At 42.3% G+C, this 24929-nt stretch overlaps 1 protein-coding gene across 9 annotated transcripts in view; it reads left to right on the top strand.

Moving 5' to 3' along the window:
- The window catches only part of SLC4A11 (solute carrier family 4 member 11), a 257410-nt gene that overhangs the window by 201438 nt on the left and 31043 nt on the right, over window positions 1-24929 (top strand). For all 9 annotated transcript variants that reach the window (XM_039540269.1, XM_039540263.1, XM_039540262.1 and 6 more), the window contains 6 exons: window positions 7742-7867; window positions 8864-8977; window positions 10082-10214; window positions 10847-10920; window positions 21136-21388; window positions 23730-23836. In XM_039540269.1, the coding sequence (XP_039396203.1) occupies window positions 7742-7867; window positions 8864-8977; window positions 10082-10214; window positions 10847-10920; window positions 21136-21388; window positions 23730-23836 (807 nt within the window). The remainder of the gene's footprint in view (window positions 1-7741; window positions 7868-8863; window positions 8978-10081; window positions 10215-10846; window positions 10921-21135; window positions 21389-23729; window positions 23837-24929) is intronic.

The raw sequence follows: 24929 nt of genomic DNA, 5'->3' as shown, positions 1-24929 counted from the left end.
CTAATGCTCTCCGCTCTACATTTACTGAAAATTGAATTCTGAATACAATTCAAGATCCTTGTTCTCACATCAAGAACATTGATTGGGCTCTGAACCCTGTTTTCCCAGAACCATCTCTCTCTCTCTCTCTCCTCCGCTCTGTGTTATGCTGCTCTGTGACATCAGCTGACAGATCCCACGTTTCTTTTGTGTTGGGCAGAACAGAGAGTTTTCAGTGGAAAAATTCCTAGGATGGAACCAACTTTGGCAGCAGACAAAACTGAGCCCAAAATCTCTCCCCTGCAGACCATGCTGCACATCACACCTCTTAAGTGAACTTTTCCCCAAAGCAGCCATATAACAATGGCACCGAGCACTGAAGGAATCTACCACTAGTCCCTATCACTGTGAAGAACTGGCCTAATAGAATGAAATAGAGCTGAGCCTTCAAGAGGTGGGGTGTGTGTGTGTGTGTGTATGTATATACTTTTCTTTTGTGAGGGGCACAGAGACTACAACAGGGAGTGCTATACAAATGTCTATAAATGAGAGCTAGGTGGAGTGTGGAAGTTCCATTTTTGTGAAGGATTTCAAAATTTGACTTCATTCTAAATTGGAATGAAATCTGAAAACTTTGAAATTCTGTGAAGAAAATTTTTAATTTTTTTTAATTAATCATAACACTTTGTTTTGATTTTGACTTTTTTATTCTACAAAATTTAAAAAAATGGAAATATAAAGCCATTTAAAAAAAAAATCAAACATTTTGTTCCAATTTTCTATATTGTCAGAATTTTTTCCTGAGTTTCTCTCCAAAACAAAAGTTCACCAAAATGCCACAAATTTTGCAAAAGCATTTTGATTTCAATGGAACTGTGTGTTTTCTGGTGAGCTCTACTATAAATAAAGACTGTAGCATATTTTTGTAGTTTGTGCTAAAAATCGGTGAAGAGCAGGAACACCATGAAAGAGGAGTAAGTATGTGTTAGATGAGTTTAGGCAAGGACCTTTCCTTATTTTGTGTTCCTTACTGCGCATCACTAGCTCAAATAAGCAGAGAAGTTTTGTCTGAGCAGTGGTCACAGCTGAAACTCGGTTCAATGATTCTCAGCACTGCACCATCAATATACTTAGCATTTATGAAATAACATGAATGATGCAGTCTGTACAGAATATAGGTGGAGGGGCTGAAATTCTTGCAACAATCAAGAACTCAGTGGTGTAATTCTTTAAGAATACATGGGATGAAAAATAGATGAGAAACAGTGAGCATCTTCCACAAAGCACCAGGCTGGAAGGAGAACAAGACCATGAAGTTTCTGAATCATCTCAAAGCAGCATGGTACTGCAAATGGGGTATTTGAATGAGCCAAACTAAAACAGCCACAAGGTTCACGTTACAGAGAAGGCATTGTTTTTATTGAGGAAGTAGAGAATGCAGTCTGAGCAGAAGGCATAGTAGCAATGTATGAACAGACCAACAAGACCAGCCATTAAATTGTCTTTGGAATGTCATAACTGTGCAGGGGAAGGGGGGGGATTTTGCTGTCCTAGTGGCTTTGTGCTCACAGTGAAGATAAGGGATCTGCTAGTGCTAGCTAAAGAAGAATGCTTTAGTTCATAAGAGGCTTGTGTTTTTGTGGCAGAAAGACTAGGGGTGAAATCCTAGCACCTTTGACGTCAATGGAACCAGGAAGTCACAGCAGGATTCTAGGGGTGTGTATGATTTGTATAGAGATTGTCTTTCTTGTCTGAAGCACTTGGGTTTGATACACTCGAATTATGCAAATGACTGGGACACTTGTAACTGTCCTTTAAAACTGGGAGTAAAATGAAATGTACAGTGAGCTATGAACTGTTGAGTTCTTGCAGTGTGGCTCGTGGGATTTTGCTTGGTTTCTATAAACTTTGGTCCCGCAGCAGCAGTTATCTTTTAATAACTTTATTGATATATTTGAGTAACTGTCCTTGTGACTTACCAGTATGTACAAAAATAATAAAGTAATAGGGCCAAATACAGGATTTCCCATTGCTGAACTTGTCCCTAAAAAATTCAGAAGACTTTAGCTTAAATTCCTGATGAAATCATACAGATTTTGGAAAACTGCCTATGTCCGTCCCCTCCTTCCCCCCCCCCCAAAAAAAACCCACCCTGTTGTTTTCTCTTGATCATATATAAAATTTAAGAATGTAGAGAATGTGTAAATGTTTTTCCATTCCTTCAGTATGTTTTTTTTATGTATAATGGCTTTTTTTGTGGTTTGCTATTTTATTCTACCAGTGCAATACAAAGAGAGAACTTTGAAACAATTTAAAGATGTACAATGCTGATTAGCTAAATGAAAGCCAGTGCACTGAAGTAAGATACTGGTGTTCCTGGATTTTGTTCTCAGCAGTAACACTGACCCTCTATGTCCCTGTGACGATCCCTTAGCTTCCCATTGCTTCAGTTTCCTTGTCTCACGGGATTTGAGATTAATTCTTGTCGACCCTATTCTTCCACCTTACTCATGTTGAGCAGGACCTGGGAATGGGCAAGAGGGGATGGATCACTCGTTGATTCCCTGTTCTGTTAATTCCTTCTGGGGCACCTGACATTGGCCAATGTCGGAAGACAGGATACTGGGCTAGATGGACCATTGGTCTGACCCAGTCTGGCCGTCTTATGTTATGACCTCACCATGCAAGTTTTGTTATTGAAATCAGTAGGATTGCCCTCGTAGGCCTTGATCCTGCACAGCACTTAGCACGCATGTAACTTTGCTCAAGTCCTATTGAAGGACTACAGACGTGAGCCGCGTGATGCATGTGTTTGTGTTTTGCAGGATCAGGGCTATAGTGAGGTACCATAATACTCACCAGGGTCAAGATGTTTATAAAGAACTTTTCAAGGTAAAAAGCTTAGTTTAAGTGCTATAATTAATCTGACTTGTTGGAAAAGGGCGTGTTTTGCAAACGTGCAAAGTGCCTTAACTGACCAGTGCATCACCTCAGCCTGCAAGTGCAGTTTGAGCCTGCAGCTCCCCATTGGTAAATACTCACGTGCACTTAAATAGGCGGCCACTCTCCTGATCTGTCTGTTTTGCTCTCTTGCTTTAAGCGCTTGATGGGTTTTGCCTCCCTAAAGCCCCATCTCTGGCCATGTTCAAGTGCCAAACTGTACAGACTCTCGGCATTTCCATGCATAGCTTGGGCTCCTCTTGTTGAAAGTGAAGCCTATTAAATAATATGGATGTGTCGGAGAAAAACTCAGTTCTCGCTTTTTCGTTTGGGTGCAGCAAAATCAAATACTTTATTATTTCTCCAGTAATTACAATGGAGGGAGAGAGTGCCATAGGACACAGGGTCGCCCCAGTCCTGGACAGGTCTCTCAACTGGTAAACAATTACACCAAGCCTTTATACCTTTGTTACAGACAATTTCTAGCAATAATACAGACGGTAAAAAGAAACAATTGCATTTGTTTATACATAAGCCTTTCTGCTATCTTATTTGTCTCACTACTAGAAAAAGCAAGCCTGCATATTTGGTTATCAATGCAAGGTCGTAATAACTTTTTACACAGTTCGTTCGTCTGTCCCACACTATCTTTGCTTCTACAAGTCTCATGTCATTAGGGTTACAGCTAGGCTAACTCTTGCTAACTGACTGACATGCATTAAAATCCCCTTCAAATCCTTATTAATTCTTTCCCTGCTTCCACAGATGTGTGTGAATATACATCCTCCTAAGTGAACAGAAGTCTGCAGGAAATAATAAATAGCCGAAAGAAATACAAGATACCAAGTTGGTAGAATCCAGCTGAGCATTCTCTTTATTTTCTCAAATTCAGTTTCCTGAACCTGAGTGTATTTTCCCTTTGCCCAAGAAAGAATCGGTTGAATATAGAGCGCTCCAGCTTAAAGAATGTGTTCTCATAAGCAGTCTTCCTTTAAGGAAAAAGGAATTCTTCATTCTGGCCATCTGTGCTCTTCAAGAATACAAAGCGGACTCGCTTCTTCCTTTCACTTCTTGCTTTCACTCTTCCCGCAAATTACAGTGAAATTGTGTTGTTCTTAATTGGGATGGATCTGAGAGGTAGATCAGAAAGCCAGATCTAACCTAAGAATTCAGAATACAGTTCAAAAATCTCTCTAATGTGGCACTGCAGCATGAAGCGTGTAAATGTTGCCCTTCTTTAGGAATGACTCCCATGATATCATCTGCCAAGTATTTTTCTAATTTAAACATGACTGATACTTTGCCTTGGGTTTAAAAGATGTGGCTTTGTCTATGAAGCACATCAGTGTAATTGAACTTTTCAGCTGATTTTATTCAATAGCTAAACAAGGGGAAAGGAACACTTGCTTACTAATAGCTGTACTCACACATCTCCTTGAATGTCTCAAGTTTATTCCATAAATTTAAAATTAATAGGTCTAAGTGTGTCAGCCTCTGACTGAGCCTTTTTATCAATTATGTTCTAAACATGAATATTAAAGTAATTTGAGGCCAACAATACTCTAATCTGTGCATTTTCCAGAAGATGCTGTATGTTTTTTTTTTTAAAGTCAGATAGCAATTTTTTCTTTTAACCTGAACACAGATAATTGAATATGTGGAAATGACAGAGCACAAAATATAGAGCTGTCGTACAAATACGCATTGTCGCTGGCAGTTTGAATTGTAGCTGTACCTTCATTTTAAGTCACAGCTTCTCTAACAGTCAAGCACTCAAATCTCACAGCTGGACTGCAAGCTGATTGTGCTGCAAATGTACACTGCCCAGTCGGAGGAAGGTGGCTTGTTTTTCCACTAGTTTTATTAGGCTGTTCCAAATGATATACTGTCATGATGCATCCTGGATTTTTTTCAGATGAAGTGGACTGGGTCAGTTTCTGGGCTGCAAATAAACCTGTTAGATCTCTCATCAGACATTGACTTAAAAGAAAAATGTCATTGTGATAAAAATTTGAAGTTAAAAATGCTAATTTTACACATGGTTTATTTGTACATGCAGAAAGAAACAGCAGCTCAATGGATCTGCAGTGTTGCTGTAGCTGTATGGGTTCCAGGACGTTAGGCCATGTCTATACATACAACTGAAGACCCTCTATGCCGACGGGACAAGCTCTCCCACCGACATAGCGCTGTGTGCAGGAGCTCTTACGTTGGTGTAATTTGTCGCTTGGAGGTGGAATATTCACCTCTGAGTGATGAAAATTTTGCCGACAGAGGCTGTAGTATAGACATGCCCTTGAGACACAAGGTGGGTGAGGTAATATCTTTTATTGGATCATTTGCTGTTGGTGTGAGAGACAATCTTCTGAGCTCTTCTTCAGGCCTGGGACAGGTATACAGAGTGACACAACTACATACAAGGTGGAGCAGATTGTCTGGCGTAAGTAGTTAACACACATTCTAATCTAAGGAACCATTCAAAGTGAAGTGACCCATTAACACCTCTGCAGTCATAAGACAAAAAAGGGGGGGTTAGCGGGTTACCGATTGTTGTAATAAGCCAAAAATCGAGTGTATTTATTCTTAAGACCATGACTTTGTGTCTAGCAAAGTTATGAATTTAAACTCCCAGGCTTTTTCTTCTGAAGGTTTCCTTTGAGGACAAGGACTAAGAGGTCAGATACCAAGTGATCGTTTTGTGAAAAGTGTTCGCCCACAAGTGATATAGTGTTTTTGTCTTATCTTTTTTTTTGTGAGAGTTCGTTCAGTTGGTCCAATATAAGATATTACCTCCATCCACCTCGTCTCTTTAATATCTTGGGACCAACACAGCAAAAACAACACTGCGTATAACCTTAACATAGTCATTCTTGTATTGTATCACTTGTTTTTGTAAAACTATCAAATCAAATAAACTATGTTTTTTTCCCGTGTGTTAATTATTCAAGCCTATAACGTTATCAGCTTTCTGTCTGGGACAGTGTAGTTCCTGGTGGTTATTTTTCCTATCAAAGGCACTGGGAGCTGAGAAGACAATTGATTAGCATGGTGCAACTAACAAAGGACAAATCACAAAATGTTTATATGCTTGATTTTTAGTTAAGAACCCCTAACATGTGGCTGCTGCTTTGATCTTCATCCAAGCTGTCCAGACTTCTTGGGTCTGGAAAATTAGGCTGCAGGTCTAACAAAAACATGTTTTCTCTTGAGATTTGCAGTATTTCCTGTTTCTGATGATGCTAGAACGTCTATCTGCTAGAACAGCCCATCGGGTGGCATTTTGGCACTTCCGATTTTGGTCTGTTTTGATAAAGTTGCCCTAATTGTAAGCTCAACAGTTAATAAAAAAAAATGTGAAAGTTGACAAAATGTGACAATAACCTATAACAACAAATGTTGATGGAAAAATAGGTCAAATTGTTTTCAATATTGAATGTTGTCAACAAATGCAAGAAAACCAGACAGAGACTAAATTAGTCCAAACAAAAAGGCAATGGTGATCTATTTCAAGGACTGTGTTAAGATCATGTTTGGTAAAACAAGAAGCCGTGGAACCAGAAATTAATGAACCCAAATGGGTGTGTCAGGTATTGGGCCTAATTGGAGGACAAAATAATGAGGAGATGAGGTATTTCGCCCATCACTCTCTTTTTGGGTCCTGAAAGAGATTTTTTGGAGGATGAATTAAGGAAGAACAGACAGAGGCTACTGAAGCAGGCTTCACCATCATGGCTGCGAACCCCACCATTTCCTGGGAACCCTGGACCTTCATCATCCTGATTCTGAGAGATGTCCTGACTAGACCAAGCCAGAGAGATGGATTCAACCCTACCAGTTCCAGATGAATCCCGAACACCAGCAGAGATAAAACAGGGTTGGACTTTAACAAGAGCACGTACAACAGCGGCTCCATCTCAACTAACATCTTCTCTTTTCCCCACCAGGACAGTTACTACCATCTTTAAAACCACCTAAGAGACTGTCACGCAAGGGATTTTCCCCTGTAAAGACTCTCTCCAGGGAAAGGGGTATTGGTAAAATAAAAAGTCAGACTCAATTTACATTTAACTGGTTTCCCTTCTTTAAAAACAAAAAAAAAAAAAAAGGTTAAACGGATTTTTAATGATGCGTTGGCTTAGGTACTAAGCAGGCTGAGGGGGCCTCTATACCAAACCCTAAACCGTGTTTAACGCTTTTTAATGTTGGATAGTGATTGGATTTATGTTAATATCTTTGGGCCATGTATTTCATCTAAATTAATATAATGAGTCCCAGATGGGAGTGCAGAGGTGCGCTAAAATGAAAAATAATTTACCTTTTTTTAAAAAAAAATTCAAGCCTCCAAATAAACCTTTGGCTTGAGGTTTAGTTGTTAGTTTATCCCAACTGGTTCAGCTTCCTTCACCTAAGTCACTTCCCTGGTCTCTAAGAAGTATCTGTAAATAATTTCTAAATGGGAACAGAATGAAAAATCAAATATAGTTTGTAAATAACAAACAAAAAACTCACCTCAACAGAAATGGAAGTTTCCTTAATGAAGGTAGCTTTTCAGGTTGAAACACTGAACATTCTTTCATACCTATGTTCACTACTTATGGGTTATCTTCCATAGCTTGCCTTTGTACTATAACTGGGCATAAACACCATCAGGAATTGTATCTTTTAAATGGATGCAGACTATGTCTCTAGTTTTTCATTTTAGCAATTAAATTATTGTCACCAGTAACTAAAGATCTGCGTGACTGTCTTTGAGTGATGTTTTAATGCCATAGAATCAACTGTGCTGTTGATTATTAATACTGCTATTTTTGGTTTGTTTCAGGGATTATTGGGAATAACAAGGCCATAGGAAAATACATCACAACGATGATCTTTTTATATTTTGCCTGCCTCCTGCCATCCATTGCATTTGGTTCCCTAAATGATGAAAACACAAGAGGAGTTATTGGTGAGCTTACCACCCTTTCTGGTTTAAAATCCTCTCTCTGTCTGTAAATCAGGGTTGCTTTATGTCTGTTTGGGGGAAATCATGAAATAAGCAAGGTCTGGTGGAGGAGACGTCAGTAACGACTTCTTTTCCAGTAACAATATGGACGGTTGTGTTCCGACCTTGTTTCTCTTAATAGATTAGAAAAACGAATCTGTATCTATATACAAACTTTTCTGGTATCCCTGGGTGCATAGACAAGTACAGACGTCGTATTGTTTTCTGTGCTACCCATGTTGCGATGACACTAAAGGTAATCCTGTGCACAGGGTTGTAAGTCCACACTTGCTATGTGTTTGTACAGCACCTAACGCAATGGGGCCCCGCTCCTGACTGGGGCTTGGGGTGGCTATTATAATACAAATAACTAGCCTGGTGGAAGACATTTGCTTACTCTTCTAGTATCACCCAACCTATCCCCACCTTAGGGCTGATTCATCTTTGCACTGAGGCCCCTTGATACTGTGCTTGTAATTCAGCAGCAGCTTAGTGTAGATGAAAATCCAGCCCTGTTTTGTCTACTACTTATGTATGAAAAATTGTTCCTTGCTTCACTTTAAGAGAGTGGTTCTTAAACTCTGGGGTGTGCCTCCCAAGGGAGGTGCAGGAATGTGTCAAGGAAAGTGCAAGCTGCACATGGTGTGATTTTTGTTTTGTTTTTTTTGTTTTGTTTTGTTTTTTTGTGGTGTTTTTTTTTTAAGTGCTCCAGCTGTCAGCCCTGGGCGGCTCGGACCGTCAGCCCCAGGAGGCCGGGGCTCATGCAGAAGGACCATACACACCGGGGAGGCAGGGGGAAGGGATAAAGGGGACAACTGGAGCCCCGTTGCCTTGGGCTGACAGCCGGAACCCCACTACCCAGGTTCCTGCCTGAGCCAATTGCAATGTAGCCAGACCCTTAGTAGGAAGTGCATTTGTAAATATGTGGGCTTAAAAAATACACTTTTTCATTATTTTTAGATGTGCAGAAGACAATTGTTGGCCAGTGTATCGGTGGACTTCTTTATGCTCTGTTTTCAGGGCAGCCGCTAGTTGTACTCTTAACCACAGCTCCTTTAGCCTTGTACATCAATGGTAAGTTTACCAAAGCATATTGCGGATGGAGGAGATCATACTGCACTCGGAATCGGTGAGATGGCACTCTCTGAGAGCCTTGCCTTCCTTACAGCTGCACTAACTAAATCTATCGTAGGCGTACAGCTATACAAAGCTAAACGTTACAGACCTGCTTTCAGCCCTGCAAAAGGGATCTAGGGAGTGTTGTTTCATTGAGATTTCTAATAGAATAATTTTAAATTAAAAAAAAAAAATACAGGGTTTTTTTGTTGTTTTTTATTAATGAGAATAAAATTGAATGTCCATGGGATGTTTTTTTGTTCTCACTTGGGAATAAATATTTGTATGCATTGAGGATCAGGGACTGCAATATGCATCTTGAATATATAGTCCTGATGAGGTGTGATGAGTGGATTTTCAGTAATGGGGAACCAGTGACAGTAGCCCTTTTTTTTTTTTTTTTTTTTTAAGCTGAAGGTACAGGGGTAAGTTGGATCCACCAGTATTTGCATTATAGGTCCAATAAGTCAAATTACAGTGGGGTGGTTTGGTGGCTTAGCTCTCCACTAGAGAGATACTTACTGCTTGGCTACCTTCAAATGAGCACCCCCCGCCCATATCATTCTTTAAATATTGGTACTGACATGATGTTACTGCTTTTTTGACCGGTCCGCTGCTTATGCTGTGCTACCAGTGCTCATTAACAAGAACCAATGGAATGTTAAGATGTGCTGTATCAGATTTGGTTACACGGTACCTAGAAAATTCAACATCTTCAAACGGTCAAGATATGTAATACAGGACCCCTCTCTCTCTCTCTCTCCCCCTTCCTTTCCTGTGGGTGTTAAACCTCCCTTTAGATTTGGAACAGTCCATAGTGTTGACAGATAGAATCGAAACTATTGCCCGTTCATTGCATTTGAACAAATTAGTGCTGTAGCCAAATACAAGTTATTGAGCTCAGTACACAGGTAACTGGATGAAATTTAATGCCTGTGACATACAGGTCAGACTTGGTGATCTAATGGTCCCTTGTGACCTTAAACTCTATAAACCTGAATGGTTTAGCTATAAAATCTTAAAAATGTGAATCCACCACTGAATGTTTTACTGTTGTTGCAGTGATCCGAGGGATCTGTGATGACTACAGCTTGGATTTTAGTGCTTTCTACGCCTGGATTGGACTGTGGAACAGTTTTTTTCTTGTGCTGTATTCTCTCTTTAACTTCAGTCTTGTAATGAAGCTCTTTAAAAGGTACCTCTTGCTTTTTTTCAAGGGAAGCTCCATTTTGATTATATTATTCAGCAAACAGAAAATCATACGTTCCAGAAGTTCCTAATTGTGAACTTGCTATAAAATCTATGGGCTTGTCTACATGAACAATTAGTTTGCAGCAAGCTGGGGTATGAACTGCCATGGACTGATTTTCGGTGTGGACCTTGCTGATGTGCATTATCCATTCATTAATGAGCTTTGATCTAGTCCTGTTTCAAAGAGGACTAGATCAAAGCACATTAATGAACTGTTAACATGCATCAGCAGAGTCTGCAGGGACCATTTGTCTTCAGCAGGCTTGTGCACTCTAGATTCGTATCCCCACTTTCAGCAAGCTAAATGTCATGTAAACAACATGTGTGTTACAAAACTAGAATACTCTCAACTGAGAATGTATAGTTTTGGTTTTGGACAGCATGTGCTCATTCTAGTTTTTAGTACTTCTGTTTGCAATATGTTTTCAAGACTTGCTAGTTCTATCACCCACATCAGTGTTTAACTAAAATCTGTGCACTTGCCTCATAAAATAACAAGTATATTAATATATTCGGGGGTATTCAGACTTTGTCACTCTGACCATATTAATCCATGGGAGCTTTTTTTTTTTGTAGATCAACAGAAGAAATCATTGCACTTTTTATATCAATCACATTTGTGCTTGATGCACTCAAAGGGATTATTAAAGGTAAGCACTGAAAGAAGGTGGTGGTTTTCAGTTCTGATCCATGCTTAGTTTTGCTGTAGAAAGAAAATAAGTAGGTTCCAACCTTAAATGCAGTTTCTTTTCAATGCAAACCATGCTATAGAACTCCCAGCAAAATGTGATTTGCAATATACACAGCATTTGTTGTCTATTAAGTATTCATTAAGGGTCTTCAGTTTTTCTAAACTGTGTTGCTGGGAAGATGATTCATGACAAGGTGTTGTTTTGGATATGTAGGCTGTATTTCAGATGTTCTGTTAGGGTCAGAGACTAAAATTTGAAAGGAGAAGGTGCAATTTAATGACACTGTAGAAATTTTTGCTTCTTGCCACCCACATACGTTTTTCTGAACCGTTTTGTTTTTCTTTCAAAGCCCTGTTCAACAAAAATTCGCCATCATTTTAGATTCATCCTCCCTTCCACCATCAATAGCACAGTGAACTTTGGGGCAAGTGGAGCATAACAAGGGAGGGAAAAAACCTTAACCCTTTGAGTAAGCAACCTGGGTTCTGGAGCCCACGTCAGTTGTGCTGGGCTATGTGAAAGCTGGTCCTGGCAGTCTGTGCCCGGGCTGAAGGGATGTAAAATGCAGAATGCTCTAAAGTGTTGTGCTCCAGCTGCCCTTTGTAGATCCTGGTGGTGCACTCTAAAAGGTACCTAGAGCACGTTAACATAGTCCTGTTTGAAACGGGACGTCCTCAACACGAACTAGGTACCGTTTAGATTGCGCCATGTGGAGCAGGTCGAGCCCAGCCCCTCTGAAAATCGCCAGGGTTCACCTCCAGCCAGACCTTAACTGCGCGGTGCCCCAGCGCCCTCTATACACGAGGCACCACGAGACAGCTGGGTAACATAAAGACCCTCTGCCTGTGGCCATATACGAAGAGAGACCCTTACAGATGATTTCAGAATGAGCTGCCATACTAGTCCAGCTCCCTTAAAGGGAAGCATACAGGTTTTCAGCAAATGCCTGTCAGGATGCACCTAAAGGAAGCATTTCTGGTCTCTCTGCCAAACCAGTCACAGTTCATGGATTCTCTGCTGTACACCTCTGCTGTGTTTTGACCTTGGGTAAGAGTAAAAAAGCTCCTGCAGTCTTTACCTTCACCAGATGCAGGGAACAGGATGGGGCATGAACAAAATAGAATCATAGAAGATTAGGGTTGGAAGAGACCTCAGGAGGTCATCTAGTCCAACCCCCTGCTCAAAGCAGGACCAACACCACCTAAATCATCCCAGCCAGGGCTTTGTCAAGCTGGGCCTTAAAAACCTCTGAGGATGGAGATTCCACCACCTCCCTAGGTAACCCATTCCAGTGCTTCACCACCCTCCTAGTGAAAAAGATGAAAACTCCTTGCAGAAACTGCATGCTAAAGGCAGTGTTCCTTTTGCCTTGAAAACACTTTGAATGAGGGATTAGCTGATGTTATTACCCTTCCCCCCACCCCCGCCACCTTTTTTTTTTTCCTGATACTAACAGGGCGAAAAGGGTTTTGAGTTCTGCTGCCTTGAATCCTTTATAATTAAGGTGGTCCCATGGTGTGATTTGTAGTTCTTAGAACCTGCAGGCTCTGCTCTTTATTTGCACACTCAAAAACTACTTAAAAAAAACATTATTCAGGCTGCAAAATGAAGCACTGAAAAGTTAGGAAATGCCAGAATTAGGGTTGCTTGAGCAATGTTAATTCGGCCCCTTGTGCATATGCATTATGATACAATCTTCAATTGCATGACCACAGACTACTTGTTCGATAGGCCCCCGGCCTCATTCAGAGCACAGGATGGGTTGTGCTCACTCAAAGATCAGCTCTTCTGTATTTTTTTTCTCCTCATTGTACAATGTGTGGCCCCAGGCCTTATTTACTGCGCATTATTCAACCTGCTCTGAAGACCGAATTACTAATTTGCCATTTTCTATGGTGCTAATAACAGTAGTTTCCGAGTGCTTCACAAGCGTTAATTAAAGAGTTCTATCCTCGTTTTACAGATGAGGAACTGAGGCACAGAGCGATTGAGGTCTAAAGTATCCACTATTTTTGGGTCCCCGATTTCATGCCTAGGACCTGATTTTTCAAAATACTTAGCATTTTACAGCATTTCTGTGTTCAAAGCTCAGCTCCCATTGATGTCAATAGCAGCTGTGAGCACTCAGCGCTTCTGCAAATCGGACTCTAGCGTCTCGGGCTGATCACCCAGAAAATGAGGAACATGCAATTAGTGATCACCAGTGGAATGTTGGGTTGTAAGTGAGTTGACTAGCATCACACAGAAACTCTGACAGATGCAGAGATAGACTCCAGTTCTATGCAGGACACCTTTGAGACCCGTCCCCCATCAAAAATAAAACCAAAAACCCTGCTGCTTGAACTAATGGAGTAACTGATAGTAGTAGCTGTCATCCTCTATGTGAATCAGAACTAAAGGGGGTTCATGGATATTTGCTGACAGCAGAGGAATGATGAGTCATGAATCCTAGGTTCCATTCCAGGCGTTGGGGGGGGAAGTGATCTAATGGGCACAGACTCTTCTGCTCTTTTTGTCCTCTCCAACCTGTCCTTGTCCTACTGTCTCTCCCCCATCCCTTGCTCCCCATCCCCTCATCTAACCAGTCCCAGTCTCCACTCCTCAGGCTTCGCACCCCAAGCCAGTCTCCTTGCCCAGTAAATCCCAGTCTCACCCCTTTGGACTTTCCCTCCCCACCAGCTCCTCATCCAATCTGTCTCTTCCCAGCCTCCAGTCATCCCCTCTTCTGACCACATGCCCCATCCCTGCTTGCTTCTAGTCCCAGTCTCTCTCTGAGCTCCGCATCCAATCTGTGCTGTTATCCACTCAGTTTCTTGTCCAGTGTCTTTGCCCAGCCAATACCATTTCTCCCCCTGCAAACTGGCTCCTCCCCATGGGATACACTGATATATATACTCCCAGTCTCCTTGACCAGCCGCTCCCAGTTCCAGTCTGCCATCCCAGCCCACTGGTTCCCAGTGTCTGTCTCTGTCTCTCTCTCTCTCCCCTTCGTTTTCTGTTTCAATCTCCAACCCCACCCCACTCCCAACTCTCCCTGCCAGGGCAGGGTGACGGAGCGGCTCCGGAAATGGACAGGACTACTCTGGTGCCCTTTGGGGGAGGGCACTGGTTCTCAATCAACTAGTCCTGTCCATGCTCTGGTACTGGCTCAACACCCTGGTCCCGGCCCCGGGCTTCCTGGCCGACCTCCAGACGGCGATTCTGGAGTTCTTTTGGCCAGGACTGCACTGGGTCTCTGCAGGGGTCCTCCACCTGCCCCTAGAAGAGGAGGGAGGGCAGAGTCTGAAGTGCCTACACACTCAGGTCCATGTCTTCCGCCTCCAGGCCTGCAGAAGCTCCTTTATGGTGCAGGTAGTCTGGCACGGCAGGCCCCTGCCCCCTGGACCCAGCAGCCCCGCCCCCATCCCTTCTCTGTGACCCAGCTGCACAACTTGTAGCCGGTCTGCTTCTGGACCGCGCCACGGAAGCATCTATACACGCTCATGCTCCACACCCTTCAATTCCTCACCCTCGAGTCCTGCCCCGACACAAAGTGGTGGGACCTCCTGCCACCTCTAGAGGATGAGAAGCCCCGGTGGGCCAGCCTGTACTCCACCCTGGTCCTGAGGCCCGCCGGGGATATCAGCTGTGGGGCTGTAAGCACAGCATGTATTTGGTGCGGTTTACCCCTGTACCAGACACCTGCCCCTTCTGCAGCGTGAGGGAGACTCTGGCGCACGTTTACTTAGAGTGCTCCAGGTTGCAGCCCCTATACCGGCTCCTCACGAATATTCTGTTACATTTCTGGCTGCACTTTTCCCCTCACCTCCTTCTCTATGCACACCCTATCCGTGGCCCCACAAAGTCACGGGACCTCCTGGTCAACCTCCTCTTTTATAGATGGCTAAAATGGCCATCTATAAAACCAGGGAGAGGAGATTGGCCGATGGAGGCGCCTGTGACTGTGGGGCCTGTTTCCGGTCCTCTCTCCGTTCACGTATCCGGGCAGAGTTCCTCTGGGCGGCGTCCACTGGCTCCCTTGACGCCTTCGAGGAGCAGTGGGCGCTGTCTGGAGTTCTCTGCTTGGTGTCCCCGTCAGGCTCCCGTCTTTTAACCCTTTGACCGCACTCCTGTGCCTGTTATTTCATTAGTTGCCCCCTGGTCCCAATCTACTCCCCCTGCTCCCTCCTTTGCAGGTCTGTGTCTTGTTCCTTCTGTGTTCAAAGCAGGCAGCTTCCTCCTCCATGTTGTCTGGGCTAGGCCGGGGAGAGGGGGCATTGAGGGGGAGAGTAAAGGAAAGGCATGCTCCCTGCTCTCAAGTTGAGTGCCTGGCCCAAAGCAGCCCAGAACTAGAATCGCAGGGAAAGCCCTGCTCACCCCCTGGCTGGAGCATGCCCAACGCAGACAGAATCTTCACAGAATTTATACACAAAGCAAAAACAAATTTCAACTTAGCACGTGTGAACCGCAGTTTTTAAATGGCTTATAACTTGGCCAAATTTAGGCAGATTTTCCCAGGGATGCCAAAAGGCACAGCCTTTGCCACACTTCAAGTTCTTGCTCCAAAGCATGGGGGCACTAGAGCTTCTCAAAGTAAATGTTCAACAAAATGTATTTTTCCCCCAAGCCTCATTCGCAGAATGGCTGAACCATTTTGGCTGAAATTTTCCAAAAGAAATTCAGCCTGATGCGGACAAGCAACGTTTAAAGTTTCCGCCCCAATGGTTAACATTTGGCAAAGTTTTATAAGCAACTGAAACCAGAGTCTTATAATGGGGTGGTATCAGGCAACTTTAACATTGGGCAGTGCTACCAGCCCCACCTATAGCAGATGTCGACCATCCCAAGGTCAGCTTTCAGCATGGGCCATGGGCGTTTAGGAGCACAGCTCTTTCACATTAAAGGATGTTCTGCATTAGAATCTGTTTAAAACTGCCATGCTCCTCACTGCCCAACTCCATGAGCATGACTGGCTTTCTAAGTACAGCCTGTTACACTCTTCCAAATATCTGTCTCCCCGTCTCCTTGAATATTTAGGTTCACCATTGCTATGCCTCCTCTGAGATGGGTTGATTTTACTACAGTATGAAAAAGCCACACGTGTGTCCAGTATACCATATTGAACGTTGGAAGGGTGTGGGCAGAATCACTGAAATGAGGTTTTCACAGACCCTTTTGATCCTTTGTAAATTCTCCTGTGGACTGACTGAGTGATGATACCCGGGGGTTATGAGAGGCTGCATGGACTCCGGACTACAGGACCTGGATCCAGGGGCTCCAGAGTTCTAATCCTGACTCCTGCTTGCTCCATAACCCCAGCAAAACACTTGACCTTTCTATGTCAGTTTTTGCCTCCCATATTATTGAGGGACAGTCAGAATCAGGGAATATCAGGGTTGGAAGGGACCTCTGGAGTATCTAGTCCAACCCCCTGCTCAAAGCAGGACCAATTCCCAACTAAATCCCAGCCAGGGCTTTGTCAAGCCTGACCTTAAAAACCTCCAAGGAAGGAGATTCCACCACCTCCCTAGGTAACCCATTCCAGTGCTTCACCACCCTCCTAGTGAAAAAGTTTTTCCTAATATCCAACCTGAACCTCCCCCACTGCAACTTGAGAGCATTACTCCTTGTTCTGTCATCTGGTACCACTGAGAACAGTCTAGATCCATCCTCTTTGGAACCCCTTTTTAGGTAGTTGAAAGCAGCTATCAAATCCCGCCCCCCATTCTTCTCTTCTGCAGACTAAATAATCCCAGTTCCCTCAACGTCTCTTCATAAATCATGTGTCCCAACCCACTAATCATTTTTGTTGCCCTCCGCTGGACTCTTTCCAATTTTTCCACATCTTTCTTGTAGTGTGGGACCCAAAACTGGACACACTACTCCAGTAGTCATGTGGCTAGGGAGATCAGAAGGGTGAGATCAGAAGTTTTCTGCGTGCATAACACATCAGCTGGCCAGACACTACACTGCTATGCCATTCCTGCTACCTTAAAAGCATTGTGTTGGGGGCGCACTGCTCCCAAGGAAAATGACATTTGTTCCTTAATTTGCTAAGCCATGTTGTTTTTATATATGCTTTGCAAGGTATCCTTAAATATGCAGGAAATGAGGGAGAAGTATTATCACATATAGTCATTCAAACATATGCATTCTTCTTACTATCCTAGTGACAGTTGTTTTCAACTCATGGCCCAACCACCTGAGCTATGCTTCTGTTTGATCTTGACATTTGCACTCTGCAGGAAATGGTTCTGTAACAGCTGAAGCAAACAACAAAGGTGAACTAGAGGGAACAAAGGAACTAGAAATTAAACTGCCTTCTAGGACAGTTCAGTTTAAAGTATACAACCTGCTAGTTTAAAGTTTCCGAGTAGCAGCCATGTTAGTCTGTATCCGCAAAAAGAACAGGAGTCCTTGTGGCACCTTAGAGACTAACACATTTATTTCAGCATAAGCTTTCATGGGCTACAGCCCACTTCTTCGGATGCTGTGTTCCATTCTGTGCCACAAGTACTCCTGTTCTAGTTTAAAGTGTTTGCAGAAATTCAATAGAGAAAAGAGAACTCGGCTGTTCTGTAGTGTCTCTGAAAAGACTGCTTAGCATGCAGCAGCTGAATATTAAACACTAAATCCTTGTTACATGGCAGACTGATCTATCCAACTGCCAATCATTCCAATCAGAACACACATTACAATAAGTAATGAAAAATCAGCTACATTTCCCCAACATTTAATCCAAAGTGAATACATATAATCTAACTGCTACATTTAAGTAAAATGTGAAGTGACACAAATCAGAAACAGTCTTGAAATTTATTTTAAGATCTATGCTCAATTCTAAACCTACTCTGTTGTGTTCAGGTATTACTGTAGTACTGAATGTGAAATCACTTACTGTTCCCAGAACATCTGTGGTGACTAGACCAACAGGATGACTTAAAATATCAGCATTATTTTCAATTTCTTGGCCTTTTTCTCTTTTTTCTTTTTGGATCTGAACCTTGTCAGTAGTCATCAAAGCAAAGAGCGTTTATTTCCATCGGGTTAACAGTCAGTTGGGAATAACTGAGGCTATTAGAGATCTTTAACCCCAGATGGCTATTAATCCTCCTGAATTATTGCCATTGCTATTATTAGGAGTGTCCTTTAATGGTCAGAGCAGTAGATTGCAGGTCAAAACTTCTGGATTCTGTTTACAACTCCAGCACTGACTTTCTGCCCAGTCATTTCAGTACTCGGTGCCTCAGTTTACCTATCTGTAAAATGGGCCTGACAATATCTACTTTACAGGGGTGTTGCAAGTGTAATTAATGTAATAGAATATTCTGAGCTCCTCAGAGGAGATGTGCTATTGAAATGCCAAGTATTATAATCGAGGTGTTATTTAATACCTTTGTGACAGCTTTCCTGCCGAGTTTCTGAAGTCATGGTCGTGCAATGTGCATGAGAGATCACTGGCATTGACTTCTGGCTGTACTGGGCATTGCCAGGATAGATAATGGCTAGATTGTACATTATCCAATCAGATTTCAGACCTCTACTTTAAGAAAACTCCAGTGATGGTTCAAAATTTCAGAATCATCCAATCCAAAGGGTTGGCCTTTATTATTAAAAGGAAACTAGCAAGACAATTTTTGCCCAAAATGTTGTTCCTCAGAAAAATAAGGTATGCATTAACCCAAGGGTTGGCAACCTTTCAGAAGTGCTGTGTCGAGTCTTCATTCATTCACTCCTTCCGCGTGCCAGTCATACATTTGAATGTTTTTAGAAGGTCCCTTTCTATAAGGCTCTCTAATATATAACTAAACTATTGTTGTATGTAAAGTAAATAAGGTTTTAAAATGTTTAAGAAACTTCATTTAAAATTAAATTAAATTGCAGAGCCCCCTGGACCAGTGGCCAGGACCTGGGCAGTGTGAATGTCACTGAAAATCAGCTCGCGTGCCGCCTTCGGCACCACGCCATAGGTTGCCTACCACTGCATTAACCTAAAGCCACTAGAAAAGTAATAATAGTCCAAGAGAAACTTATTGTAATAAATATTCTCCTGCCATGTTTGCTGCATTGCAGAATTGTGTAATTGACAATGAAAATCATTCTAGTAACAAAAGCAAAATGTTCAATGTCAAATCTGAGAAATTTAACAGATAGAACATGAATTATGCAAATTATTTGATTTTTTTTTAATGTGCTAGTTGTAGCCTGAGTCATGAAACTTATTTAAAAAATACACATCCGGGTAGCGAACTGAGACCTCTGTTATCGCACAACTATTTGCTTGTTTTGCAGTTATCCCTTATCCACTCCTTTGCCTTGTCCACCTATTGCATTTTATAACCTAGATTGTCAACTCTTCAGGAAACCTTTTCACTGCCTGTTTGTGCAGCAGTGCCCAGCGCAGTGGAGTCCTGTTCTTTGTCTGGTGCCCCAAAGCACTGTTGTAATAGCGATAGTATTAACGTGGCAGTGTAGTTAAAAGAGGGTGATGATAACATCTGGGTAGGCTCTCAAGCAGAAATTAAAAATAGCTCCACGCTCCTATGGAACTAGAGCTGGTCAAAAAAATGCCAATTTTATTTCACAGGATTTTTTTTCCTATAAAAACTTTATCATTTTTGTGGAAAAACTGAAACATAAAGCTGAAAAAAAAAGTTTTTTTTTAAAAAACATTTTCAGGAAAAACGTTCCGTTTCTGGAAACCAAAATATCGCCCCAAATTTTTCATTTTCTGGGTTTTCATCAACCCGGGAAAGTTTTTGACCAAAACGAAAAGTATCTGCCAAAATGTTTATGGTTTAAAAAAAAAAAAAAAAAACTTTCAGCGCCAAAAAATTTTTTGACGGAAACATTTCAGCCAGGTCGACACGCAACTTCAAGGTCTCCTAAGTCCCATTCCAGTTTTGCTGGCTGACTTTCTCCACAGTGGCTGACATGTACCTCTCCCCTTAATTGACTTCCTTTTCCATTGCTCCTCTCCTCCTGGCTGGTTGCTGTCTTTATCTTCCTCTTCGCCGAACACCCTTTCCTGGCTGCCTCTTTTCTTATTGAGTTTCGCAGACTCTTGCACATCACATCATCTGAGACCATGGCATCTTCCATCAAGTATGGTCAGACCCATCCAGTGCCAAACCTTCCAGAAGTATTCCTCTAATACTATTCTGATTTTAATTATAGACTGGAATAGCATCTTTACAGCAGCTGCTTGGTTCTATAAATATTTAGCTGCAGTCTCTTTAATGTAGATTACCTCACTATGTATTTTATGGACCTTATGAAGCATTATAGGGTATTTAACTTGGATAGTTATAGCAGGCATGTTTGCGTTTGTCATTTATTGAGGTAAATTTTTAAGCTAGTTACAGTAGGCCTGGTAAACCATAATATCTCAATGCATTTTGCAAATTCAGATTTGGAGCATGTTTACAAATGTATTATCTCCCAGTTAATTTGTCTGTCCTATAAAACCGAACTTGGACATCTTTGCACTAGTGAGTGTAGGAAAGTACTTACTGCATGTTCATAATAGTAACTTTCCTGAGTATACTCTACCTGGATGTTTTCAGTTATTGCCAAGTGCATATTTTTAGTATACTAGAGCAAGACATTGCCACAGTTTACTTCTTTACATATAAAGCCATGATTCAGTGCATGGAGCAAAACCAGGTAACAATATGAACGGGGTGGAGGGGGACTTACAAATGGCCTAACTATTTTCTTAAATTTATAAAACAAGCTACGTTTCGTGCACAACTGAATTATAAACTCCTAATGATCTAGTTTCTCTTACCTTCAGTAGTGTGAATGGTGCCATTAGAGTACTAGACTATGCACAGATGCCGAGTTCCTGTGTTTTCCGGGTGATGCTCAACTCCTGCTCCACCCCAGGCCCTGCCCCCACTCCACCACTTTCCCCAAGCCCCACCCTCGCTCTGCCTCTTCCTGCCCGGTTCAGTCTTCTCCCCCAAGTGCACCCCACCCTCACTCTTCCCCTTCCCCTCAGTCCCTCCTGCACGCTGCTGAACAGCTGATCCGTGTCAGGCAGGAGGGAGAGGAGCTGATCATTATTTATTTTTTTTCCTCGTGGGAGCTCCAGCCCTGGAGTACCCACAGAGTCGGCGCCTATGTGACTACGGGTAAATAGAGACTACACTGTGAAAGTTGTTAATACTGCCTATTTGTTGTTTTGTGCAGTTTTTAAGAAATATTACTACCATGAGCACCAAGGAGACAGTTACTTGGAAAGTACACGTGCCGATGTAATTCCAAGCCTCAGCATCAATACCACCTTCTTGATGAATTCATCAGTGAGCAGGTCTATGTCGCTGGAGAATCAGACGGGCATGAATGAGGTCGTGCATTATGGACGTGAAACTGCTGTCCTTAGTCTCATGTTGATGCTGGGAACCCTTTGGCTTGGTCATACACTTTATCAGTTTAAGAAAAGGTGAGTTACTTCAGTCTTAGAGTTCATTCTACAGATTCAAATCCCAATCTTGAGTCTAGGGTATGTCTACACTGCAAATAGACACCAGTGGCTGGTCCGGGCCAGCCGACTTGGACTTCCAGGGCTCGGGCTAAAGGACCATTTAATAATGGTGTAAACATCAGGCTGCAGCGCAACCTCTGGGACTCTCCCATCTTGCAGGGTTCTAGAGACTGGGCTCCAGTGTGAGCCCGAACGTCTTCACTGCAATTAAACAGCCCCTTCGCCTGAGCCCTCGAGTCCAAGCTAGCTGGCATGGGCCAGCCGGGGTTTTTTAATTGTAGTGTAGACATACCCCTAGCGAAGTTAGTGGGAGTTTTGCCATTGACTTCAGTGGGAACAAGAACAGGCCTTAATTTGGCTGGCAGTCTGGGAAATCCCAGTCGCCTGCAGCTGCGGCGCAGATCAAACAGTGATACAAGTTGTTGAGGAGTTGCCTGCTAACCAACTTCAGCGGTGGGCTCCGAGAGCTCCACTTGGCCACTACGAACGCCGTTGCTTGGCTCAGTGAATAGGCAAACGCTAAGTAAATCTTGTTTAATCAGTGGAAGACATGCTTCCGTGTCTGGCTGGGCATTTTAAGACATTAGTAGATTTTGAAAGTGTTGTGACAGTCATATAAACTTCCTTTGACTCTCTTGGAGAGTGCGTGGCTAAAACCCAGTTAATCTCATAAGAATGGCCACTCTGAGTCAGACCAGTGGTCCATCTAGCCCAGTATCCTGTCTTCCATTGGTGGCCAATGCCAGGTGCTGCAGAGGCAATGAACAGAACAGGTAATCACTGAGTCATTGTCCACTGTTGTCCACTCCCAGCTTCTGGCAGTCAGGCTAGGGACACCCAGAGCACGGGGTTGTGTCCCTGACCATCCTTGCTAATTGTCATTGACAGACCTATCCTCCATGAACGTATCTAATTGATTTTTTTAAAACCCATTGTGTTTTGGCCTTCACAACATCCTCTGGCAACAAGTTCCACAGGCCGACTGTGTCTTGTGTGAAGCGGTACTTCCTTTTGTTTGTTTGAAACCTCTTGCCTATTAACTTCATTGGGTGACCCTGGTTCTTGTGTTATGGGAAGGGTTAAATAACACTTCCTATTCACTTTCTCCACACCACTCATGATTTTATAGACCAGTATAATATTGCCTCCAGTCGTCATTTTTCCAAGACTCACTCCTCATACAGAAGCTGATCCATCCCCCTAATCATTTTTGTTGGTCTTCTCTGTACCTTTTCCAGTTCTAATATATCTTGTTTGAGATGGGGTGACCAAAACTACACAGCATTCAAGGTGTGGATGTACCATGGATTTATATAGTGGCATTATAATAATTTCTGACTTATTATCTATCCTTTTCCTAATGTCTCCTAACATTCTGTTAGCTTTTTGGCTGTCACTGCACATTGAGTGGATGTTTTCAGAGAACTATCCACAGTGACTCCAAGATCTTTCTTGAGTGGTAACAGCTAACTTAGAGCCCATCATTCTGTAGGGATTATTTTCCAATGTGCAGTACTTTGCCTTTATCAGCATTGACTTTCTGCTGCCATTTTGTTGCCCAGTCACCCAGTTTTGTGAGATCCCTTTGTAACGCCTCACAGTCTACTCTGGAATTTAACTATCTTGAGCAATTGTGTATGGTCGGCAAATTTTGCCACTTCACTGTTTTTTAAATGATCTGGAAAAGGGGTAACTTTCTAGAAATATACTCCCGTATCGTAAATGATAATTTCCTGGAAAGTACCTCATCTCACTTTCCTCCAAAAGCACAAAAGGCAGTTAGCTGGGCACCCAGCTCTCTCTGAGAGTTCATGGGAATTGGGTGCTTTAACTCCTTTTGGAGTCTTTGACAAATCTCCCAATCGAATGGTTAAAGAATGGAAAAATACTGGAGCTGGAAATTGCAGACACAAGCCACATTGCGGGGGAAAAAAATTAAATAAGAGCTAGCTGTCAGCTCTGGAGGACTGTGCACGTTTTTCAAAGCCTGAATCTTCAATTTTGTTCCCTTTTGGATTTCACTGTGATTTTCACCAAACTTCAGAGCCTCCATTTCCCATAAATGGAGATTCTACTGTTTTAGCTTTCAAAAAACTGGTAGGTACATTATGTCATTAAGGACTTTTTAAAATAATATTGGGAGTGAAGAATTAACAATAGCACCACTGGGCTGAAGTATCATTCGGTATAGAGCTTGCCACTGCCCGTGGTTTGAATGATTACTCCATTACCGTCATAGTGGGAAAACTGAGTATGTTGAATGCTAATGGAAAGTTTTTTTTTTTTTTTTTAATTGCAGCCCCTATCTGCATGCAAGGGTCCGCGAAATCCTGTCCGACTGTGCCTTACCCATATCCGTTCTAACCTTCTCCATCGTAGGCTCTTACTTCTTCAAGGAAATAGAAAGTAAGTCCACTTGTTTACTCCTCCAAATTACCGGGAGAAAGGCGCTTAAGATGGAATCGAAGAAGAAAACAAGTTAATTGCAAAGAACATTAACATAAAAATACAAAAGTTCTTCAGTATATTGTCTCTTAAATACATGCCCCACACATGCATAAACATGCCTCCAATTCTGTCAATAAAAGTTAATTTATGCAAACGCCGAATCAAACAGTATTGCATATAGTTTTTCTCAGTGCGTTATTTAAATTTGTCATTTCATTTGAATGTCATTAAAATGTGCATCTGTTGTTAGAAACAGTTGATCCTATTATTCTCATAAAGGACAGAAGGGCAGGGCAATTAGTAGGCAGGAAGGGTTGTCACCAGCTGTACAGATGTGGTGTTGATGATCTCGGCCTGTTCTTTTAGTCTCCTCTTTATATTTTCCTAATTAAAAGTGTAATGGTCCAAAGCATCTGGGTGATTCTAAGATACACAAGGAAGTCTAACAATGATACACCATTCATTGGACAAACGGATCAGCTTTTCCACTTCAGGAAGAGAGACTAGGGACAGGAATTGCATTGACCTGTGATGACGTGAGTTAACGATGTGAGGAAGTGTATGGAAGTAAATAAGAAGTGGCACTTTTGGTGTGACTCTCTCTCCATCCAACTGGATTGAGAAGTGGTGAATTGTAGCGTGTGATCTTTCCCTTAGTGACGATGGATTTCTTGTCACCAGCTGAAGCCAGCCCTGTATTATGCTAAAACCCATTGTGCAGCTCATTTGGTGTTGAGAGTATTTTAAAATGCCTATACTAGCAGATTAACTATGAAGTAAGACTGTACAATGAAGATGCCAAATTATTTGTAATTATTTCAGATCCAGAAACGTGCTGTAAAATCCTATGTCTATGATAAGAATGTTTCTTTTTTTTAATTTGCATTGTCCTCAATTAAAATTTTCATCTCCTTATAAAATAAAAATTGCAGCATGACTAGCCATTATCAGTCAGGGCTAGAGTGATAAATATATTTTAAAAAAACAGTAGATTTATAGACTTCAGTGCAAGAAGGGGCCATTATGATCCTCTTGCCTGACCTCCTGCATA

The sequence above is a fragment of the Mauremys reevesii genome, linkage group 5 (genome assembly GCF_016161935.1).
Source record: "Mauremys reevesii isolate NIE-2019 linkage group 5, ASM1616193v1, whole genome shotgun sequence".
Classification (NCBI taxonomy): Eukaryota; Metazoa; Chordata; order Testudines; family Geoemydidae; genus Mauremys; species Mauremys reevesii.
The sequence above is the reverse complement of the archived record's forward strand: the minus strand, read 5'-3'. Positions and strand labels throughout refer to the sequence as shown.